General features: G+C 35.5%; 1 protein-coding gene across 1 annotated transcript; it reads left to right on the forward strand.

The window, feature by feature from the left end:
* Window positions 1-266: 266 nt before the first annotated feature.
* On the forward strand, window positions 267-8,698 carry LOC128219456 (17-beta-hydroxysteroid dehydrogenase 14-like). The gene is made up of 10 exons (XM_052927267.1): window positions 267-354; window positions 1,584-1,622; window positions 1,994-2,070; window positions 2,581-2,647; window positions 5,364-5,455; window positions 5,705-5,809; window positions 5,994-6,061; window positions 6,766-6,850; window positions 8,130-8,208; window positions 8,421-8,698. The coding sequence occupies exons 1-10, from the start codon at window positions 267-269 to the stop codon at window positions 8,480-8,482; spliced, it is 762 nt and encodes a 253-aa protein (XP_052783227.1). The 3' UTR covers window positions 8,483-8,698.
* Window positions 8,699-9,658: the final 960 nt, after the last annotated feature.

The raw sequence follows: 9,658 nt of genomic DNA on the forward strand, positions 1-9,658 counted from the left end.
ATTAATCTGCGCTTAACATTTGTCGTTTGCATCTTACAATTTCTTACCAATGCTGGCTCTCATTGACCGAGTCAAGTTAATCTAGGTATACCGTTTAACCTTATTTTATATTTAACCAGCACAAGTAAAGTTATGTATTTGTTGCTTTCGACAAGCGCCTCGCTCGCGTTGCCTGCTTGATCTTTATCTACAATCAAACCAGCATACATTTCGCACCCATTCTGTGTGCCGCCAGTTCAGTTGTGTAACACTTTAAAAAAATTATAATGGCCTCTGTTGGACGTTTTCAGGATAAAATTGTCATAGTAACAGGTGGATGTAACGGAATTGGACGTGGAATTGTTAAAGTGTTTCGTAAGTAAAGGTTGTCATTTAAAGGTCATAACCATTCTTAGATGTTGAATGAATTCGAGATTTGCGTTACCATCCGTTTTTAGGAAAAATTATTTTACCAAGAATAGAAAAATCACGGTTTTTTTAGGCAACGCCACAAGACATTCGAAGAAGCAACACACACACAAATCCAAATAGTCCAGTTGTATGTGTACATGGACGTAGCAAGACCATAATTGATGTACAGGCCCGGTTTGCTAGAGGTGTTCGGGGACATACGCCCAACACGTTGTTTAAATGAAGGTGTGTTATATTCTTTAACTCGGACCAGACACACACTCACACACTAACACGCACGCACGCACACACCCGCACACACACACGCACACACACACACACACACACACACACACGTGCGTACGTACGCGCACGCTCGCGCGCGCGCACACATACACCGGAAAAGAAGGAAGGACAATGATAATTATAATGACTATATGAATATTTTATCTGTAGCATTAACATCCAATTATTTCAATTTAAAAAAACCATGTTTTTCGATTTCAGTTAAAACATCGTCTGCATTCAAACAATATATGTTACAAGAATAGGAAGTATGTCAGTTTTGGCCCTATCCATTGCTTTAACGAAATATATTTGAAGTATATTTAAGTCAATTATAAATTTAATACATTTCTTATTTGAAGAGATATTACGAATTAGACATATTAGACATTTATCACATAGCCTGCAACATTTTTGCAAAAGGTCATTATTATTTATATTAAAGTTATTGTTATATATATTGTTCTACTTATCAACACACCATAGCATGTAGCCAAGGATATACTTAGTACATTTTATCCCACGATAAAGTACCTTAAAACTGACTAAAAAACTAAAAAAATAAATAGCTTTTTAAAAGTGTAAACTTTTGAACTTCCCCAATGTTATCTGTATGACGAAGAGTTCTAAAAGTTCAATCGACAAATTTCAGTTAAAGTTGATAAACGAACTTATGTAAATAAAAAAAGGCCTGTCACTCCTCCGAACAAAACGACCTGTCATACACCAAAGAATGAGCTAAACCCTCATTTTATTGAGGTTTTATCTTGTGTTAACGAAAAACTTTCTGCAATAGATACACACATATCAGTAGAAAGACAAAATGGACGGACACACATTTACAAAGAGTTGAATTGTACGTGTTTATTTTTTTATGCTCCGAAACATATTTTGTTGTGTATTTGTAGGGGAGCATGGCGGAAAGGTTGTCATCTGGGATATTGATGGTAAGCAATTTATGGCTTCACTGACCGAGTCGTTAGTTCCAACATCTGTGGTATGTTGTGATTGTTTTTTTTTTGTGTGATATGCCTGTGTTGTTTGATTTGTCCACTGTATGTGTTGTTTTGTCTTTGGTCTGTTTTTTGTACGCCGTGTGTCTCTCGTGAAGAATTCGTCAAGTATTGACATTGAGCCGTTTAATAGGGATATCGTTATTTCTTTTAGCTTCTGAGCTTGTCCCTGTAGATGCATTGTGTATTTATTTTAGACATCGCTGAATTACAAACAAAATGCCCTCTTAAACTTGTCAAAATCCCTTATGACAATATTGCTTTTACTAATGTTGTAATAATAACGACTGTCAATTGTTTTGCAGACGAAACTGGCAAGACGATGACCAGCGCGGAACAATTTTCCATCCATTGTGATATGACTAAAGAAGATGATATAAAGGTTAAAAAACATTATTTCGCCGATGAAGGACTATGTTATTTTGGTGTGCTTTGTTGTTCATTTTAGTTACAGATTTATATAAGTGTATGCTTTAGGACTTGATGTTTTTAAACAACATTATCATAGTATATTAAAGACTCGGTCCGTCTCTCCAACGGGTGATATTACAACATGCCTTGTACTATTCGTATATGAAGTATTGGGATATCGTTAATCGACAATGATTGAGGGAATACATATTGAAGTTATGCAGGGCTGTACTCATGATAGAACAATTAATGGAAACTAATTATAGATTATTGCAGCGAGATATCAATTGGGCTTTGACCACATAGCATATAACACGCGCAAACTACTCTTTATTGAAAATAAAATTTCGGTTAGCAACAATATACAACTAAGAGAAGGACGGATGTATCAGTTATTCAAATACTCGAGTTTATATATTTTGTACTTATGTACATAATCGTATACAATTAAATGGTAAACTAGGCTTAGTTGCATTTCTAGAGTGCGGTGGAGCAGACGTTGACCAAATATGGCAGCATCCACTGTCTGATAAACAACGCTGGGTGGCGTACGTATTACTTTAGTAAATGTTCAAGGGCAGTAATGTCAGGTGCGTCCATGCTTCCCGGTTCATTGTTTTGAATGAAAAACGTCCTCGATTCGGTGAGTATTACCACTGTTTTCTATATGTTTCAACGATATTTTTTAGAAACGACCTTGTGCACCGAATGAAGAGCAATTGCTCGTTTACGAAGACGCTTGTTTTAGATCAAAATAATGTCTGAATAAAAGTATCTCGTGAAAACAATGCACGTTCTTACTAGGCTTCCCGACTCACTCAATACATGTTTTGATTCAAAACAACTATTTAATACCGTTCTCTTGCGTACAAACCCCACCCGGTGCTTTGTTTTGGACAATAACAGTATTGCTATTGTTTTCCGAATGCAGACAGCCAATTTTGGAGATAAAACGGCTCATTTACGAAAATGCTTGCTGGTTCATTCTGTACATTTTTAGAACCTAGGTTCATCCCAATTCTGGAAGATCTATGGCACACTGTATTTACCCGAATTACCAGTCGTTTTGTTTTAATTTTTCAGAAATATTAATTTTGTGAATTATTTAATTAAAGAAGAGGGTGTACAGATATATAATTTATATTTTCAAGGAATAAAAGATGAAACGAAAGAAGAGATCAGAGATCAAACCTGAATCTAAATAGACAAAAAACAAAACGTTTTAAGGTAGTCCATCTAAACGACATAATAAATGAACTCTGCATACTTGATGATAAAATAAAAATAGAGGTTCTTTATATATATATATTAAGGCACTATACCCCAGATTGGCACCAAAAACAGTTTTCTTTCTGTAAAGAAATTCAGGATAAGTATTTAAGGAAATGTTTTACTCTTTCATATCATGAATGTAGAAAAAAAATCGAGTTGGAGACCGGGTTGGAACCGGTGTCGCCAAAATTGCAGTCCAGTGTGGTATCCACTGTGCTAGGAAGGCTTACCCTTAACGGTTGGAATATTTGAGCTAAAAACCTAACTTGGTTATATCACGTGATGGCATCGACTAGCGAATCACGCATTACGGGAATTAATTCCACTAGGAAGACATACCTAGTATTTTTTTTAATTGAAAAAATACGAAAAAAAATAGCGAAAAATATTTAAATTTTGAACTATGTCGTACTTCGGTTAGTAAGTTTCATTGCATTGTACAAATCGATACGAAGTTTATGTCAGGTTTCAACAATTTTCTCTCTATTTCGTTATTTTATCATACGGAGTACAGCCCCTTTAAAATTGCTAATGTAATAATGTAAAGTAAAATTGTGGATTATTTAAAACTACCTTTTCAGGAAATAGCAATGAAAAGGAACTATGAGCTTACCTTAAAGAGTGTGCTATATGTTTACTCTGGAAATCGAAATAAAAAGGGAGACATTCTGCAGGAAACAGCCAACAATTTAAGGTCTTAAAACTGTTTTATGTAAAGACATAACCGTGTCTTGACTTACTATATAACCTCCAAAAATAATGTCAGTTCTACTTTAAGTAGAGAGCCCTGTCAGAGTGTGTATACCACGTGGTAAATAATGTCATAAACGCTACGTCCGAAAACAAAATTTTGCTTCGAATGAAGACTTAATACAAAGATAACTTTCCTATTTCTTCACCATTTTAAATGAAATAAAGCGCAGTCTACGCCGCTAACGGAGCCCCGCCTTGGGTCGTTTACCAGTGTTTGATTGAGAGTTTAGTTTTTTAAAACACTTCGACAAAACTTTTCACAATACGGAGCACTGTCAAAACATTATTTTGGAAACAGGTTTGTCGAAGTGTTTGTTGAAACTAATTACCTTATCAAACTCCGGTAAAACAACGAAGGCGGGACTCCTTAGGTGGCATAGACTGTCCTTTGTTTCATTTGAAATGGTGTTGTGATTGAAAAGTTATCTTCGATTTAAGTCTTCATTTTAAGCAGAAAGTTGCCTTCCGACGTAGCATATAATTATGACGTAATTTATCACGAGGTATACACACACTGCATAAAAATTACCCTTCTTAGACGTGCTTTAGAACATATACATGAATTAAAAAAAAAATCGACGCCTTTTATTCGTTATTTTAATGTGGCATAGATCTTCCAGATTTGGGATGAACCTAGGTTCTAAAAATGTACAAAATGAACCAGCAAGCATTTTCGTAAATGAGCCGTTTTAACTCCAAAATTGGCTGTCTGCATTCGGAAAACAATAGCAATTATTGTCCAAAACAAAGCATCGGGTGGGGTTTGTACGCAAGAGAACGGTATTAAATAGTTGTTTTGAAGCGAAATATGCATTGAGTGAGTCGGGAAGCCTAGTAAGAACGTGCATTGTTTTCACGAGATACTTTTATACAGACATTATTTTGATCTAAAACAAGCGTCTTCGTAAACGAGCAATTGCTCTTCATTCAGTGCACAAGGTCGTTTCTAAAAATTATCGTTGAAACATATAGAAAACAATGGTAATACTCACCGAATCGAGGACGTTTTTCACTCAAAACAATGAACCGGGAAGCATGGACGCACTTGACATTACTGCCCTTGATGTTTGACATCGAATTGTTTTATCGAAGTTATACGTATTAAAGTTAAAAGTTTGTTTCAGTTCAAATATGTGTTACAGAGCTAAATTGATTTCCCACGAATGCTGAAAAAAGCCACTTTGGATTTCAAAGAATTTTAAATTCCATAATGTGATATGATAAATCATTTTTTTTCAGATCCCCCGTTTCACACAATAGACGATTACTCAGCAGATGAAATGCGCAAACTTATGGACCTCAATTTCATAGCATATTTTCTGGCTGCTAAGGTAACTTATGAACCACATATCATGGTTTGGAGCACCCTTTTTGGAATAGTACAAATACTTATAAGAAACTATATGAATATTATTTGAAAGTTAAAAAGACGTAGCTTACATTGCATTTATTGTAGAAAAAACATCAAGCAGACATGTAAGCGTGAAGACTTAGCATTGTTCATTAGATGTCAGTTTCGTATAAACGTTTTTTGGGGGCTGGTATTTAACGGCTATTTATTTTATAGTGTTATGTTGCAGTATACGCTTCCTCACTTACGGAAGACAAAAGGTGCCATCGTCAATATTGCAAGCACAGCTAGCACGCACGGCCAACGCCAAGCCACGGCATACTGTGCATCAAAGGTTTGCATATAATGATTATTTTATATCAATACTGACGGAAGGAGAGATTAGAAAAACTTCCTTTTTTATGTATTTCTGTAAAAAAAGTTGAAACATATTTATTATTGAGCATTACTATGTTTGAATGCTCTCATATAAAATCTAATTCATTGAATGTAATTCAAATTTTTCTCTGTATTTTCAGGCTGCTATATCTGGGTTTACTCGCGCTCTAGCATTGGAGGAAGCGTTAAATAAAGTGAGGGTGAATGCGTAAGTATACAGTGACCACCATGAGTAGGGCGTTATCCATGATTTGCGGTACACTCAGTACGATGGTCATGTCTCTTTTCGTGTATTACAGAAACAAATTGGTATGAATTTATTGGCATGGCGTCGAACGCCGGAGATTCCCGGTATTAATCAGAATTCCGGCGAGGCATATGTTTTATAATAATACAATCATAATTACCGGGCACGCCCTGTAGTCAAAGTACTATACCCGTTGAAAGGTATCCCTTTAACGACACTGGACGAGATACACAAACGTACAACATACCGAACACCTAAGAACGGTCAGCGAAACACCAAAATACAAGTAATGACAGTTTTTCGTCGCCGGTGTACACTGATTGTTTGCTTAAGGTTTACCAACAAGCGGCAGTTTTTACGACAATTATTTGGTCGATGCCGCCATGTTGTATTTATTTGATTTCTTTGGTTTGCATGTATCCGGTAAATGTAATGTCATGAGACAGTCTACACCAGACTACACCAGTAAGAACGAAGCCCCTTTCTTTTTAATGTATACACAGGGAATTGTTTTGGTTGAATTGAGATCTTAAATGCTTAATAACAACATTTCCTATCTACTGTTATATATGCACCTTAAAGGCATGAACTTGAACTTAATATTTAAAAACGTTCTAAGCTTTAATACGTCTTAATATTGTTTATAAACTTTTCCATATCTGCAGCGTGATCCCGGGGGCCACAAACACGCCACTGCTGCACACATTCGTAACCAATGCAGACGATCTAAAGGAATACGAAGACATGTCCGTACGTACAGAGATTAGGATAGAACAGTGGTGTCTTGCCGAGTTTACTCGTTTAGAAGAGATCTAAAATTACGTTGAATCGATACAACGAGTGTGTTTTATTTAGATAAATCAGTAGTCAGTCGTTATTGAATTGAACGCACAAAGATTATTATTTAAAACTGTAAGCTGATTGATGTTGTTAATATGTAAACACTAATCACCACACTGAGTAATGCGGTTTGATAATGGAATTGCTTTACCCTCTGAATGTATTTCACACACATGTATTTATTAATTTTAACAATATCGCTTCGTAAATTTAAGGCCTTAAACAGAACGCCCTATAACAACTCTCTTGTCGTGTCTTTTTAATGAAAATCTCATACTTTATTTACTAATGGTATATGTGTCCGCATCTCATCCAAGAGATTGAAGGTTTGAGCCCCACTAAGGGTACTTTCTCATGGGTTCTCAAATTTCTCAACATTTCTGGTTTATACCCGGGAAAGGGACTCGAGAGTGATCAAATAGGCTATCAGATTCGTCACAGTCGAGCTTAACTAAATTTAGTATTAATCACATTTTCGGCTTGTTTTTATTGAAACATTCCCTACAATTTAAACCACAAATTCCGCTGTACTTGACGCCTATTAGTATATACATATTTCCTAACATGTTCACACTGTTTCAATATATACATTTCCCTATATTGTAGGCTTGATTCGATCAACATGTTTCCCAACATTTTCAGGCGAATGTAATCCATTCATTTTAATACCTTTTAGACAAATTTAAATCCAAATATCTACTTACAATTTAAGGTTAATATTTATGCAAAAAGCTACAGGAACAAGCTCAGTAGCAAAACGTTTAAACATAAACCCGGTCTAATGGCACTGGGCAAACGCCAAAGACATAGAACACAAAATCACAAACAAGAAACATAGAAGAACAGCACATAACTACACAAACAGCACAGTGCATACATACTATATATATATAAAAAGGTATGTTTATCAAGAATTGTTAGGTACCGCCTTGGGCCACACATTTGTTTTAAGTTTAGAAATATCAAAATCCACAAATTTCCCAACGTTTTCAGGTGAAAATAGTCAGCATTTCAGACCTATTTTAATCCGCACACTCATATGTATTGTAGAGCTTTCAGAACCCACAGATATATTAACATTAAGAACGATGTTAATCGACATACTTTTCTATTTTGAGGTGTTATTTTATCCACACTTGAATCTACATTTATACTTTTTTTAATCCTCACATTTGCCTACATTTTTCAGGCGTTTCGGCGTCTCGGTGAACCGGAAGAGATAGGTCACGTGTGCTTGTTCCTTGCCACAGACGCCACGTTTGTAATAGGTACGTTAACTGTTAAATGAGGTCATTGATGAAGATGGTCAAACGTGTCATGTAAAACTAAGCTACATTATGGTTCGATACTTAGAAGACTGGCAAATACAGTCCCTTGCATAACATTTCAAATGAGTATGGCATACATTATATAACGATATTTTAAAAAAATATGCCGACTAACAATTTCAAAACACGGCCTTAAACTGATTATTTCGCAGGGCAAGAAATCCAGTGCACTGGTGGGATGTGCCTAGGAACCCCTTTCCAATATAGGAGTTAGGGGAACGATAACCCTTGGTGTTGCTTTCCAGTACTGGACATGCGGGTGTGATGGCGAAGGGACACTTAAAGCACCGCAAGCCAATCGCTGTTGAATAAATTATTAACTGTTCACCGATATTTGATATATAATACATGTGATAAACGGGAAGCGGTTTTATATTTTGCAGCAAGTGGTACTGACTGCCCGGCATGTCTTCTTATCACAGGATGTTCGGTCATGTCTAACGGAAAAAAAAATTATACTATAATTCCTGAATGTTTATGTCATACTATCCAAAGTATATTTAAAGCACAAATAAACCATGATACATCACATATAGATTATTGTTATACAATGCCTCAGAAAATAAAACAATAGTTTTGATAAACGTATTGTATATAAATTTCTGTATATATAATAATATGTTTTACCCATGTCTGGACAAACCATTTTTTAATTAAAACATGTAATATGCATTAACCAGATTATAAACATTAACTCAATATATTTTTTAAATGAAATATGGATTGAAAAACAAAGATCACATAGGATATATACATGAGGGAGTCACCTCTTTAAGAACGCCGGATTCTGGGTCATATTTGGCGGTATTCCGCATGCCGAAGTTAGGTACACCGGATTACACTGATATACCAACCAGTATTGGGATTCCATAAGAAAACATGCAAACATAGATAAAACGAATAATAATGACTTTATTTACAAATAAATCGACAATATAGTGTCTTTTTTGAGAACACATACGAACCCCAGTAGCATATCAAGACCTATTTTGTTAGCTCATTTTAAAGGGTCTGCCTCACGTATGATAAAATAGCGGGGGGGAAAAGGAAATTCTCGAAAACTGACATAAACTTGGCATCGGTTGTACAATGCATTGAAACATACTAACTGAAGTACCAAATAATTTACAATTTATTTAAGTTTAGCAGTTATTTCGTATTTTTTCCATTAAAAAGGATTACTGGGTATGTCCGCCAGGTAGAATTCATTCCTTATGCGTGATTGGCTAGTCGGTGTTATCATGTGATATTACCGAGGTAGGTTTATAGCTTAATTACGTCACCCGATTAATATAAGCCTTTGTAGCTCAGTGAGTTAGACGCTGAACTTCAATTTTGGCAACACAGGTTCGAACCCGGTCTCCGACACATTTTTTTTACGTTTTGGTAC

The sequence above is a fragment of the Mya arenaria genome, chromosome 15, assembly GCF_026914265.1.
Source record: "Mya arenaria isolate MELC-2E11 chromosome 15, ASM2691426v1".
NCBI lineage: Eukaryota > Metazoa > Mollusca > Bivalvia > Myida > Myidae > Mya > Mya arenaria.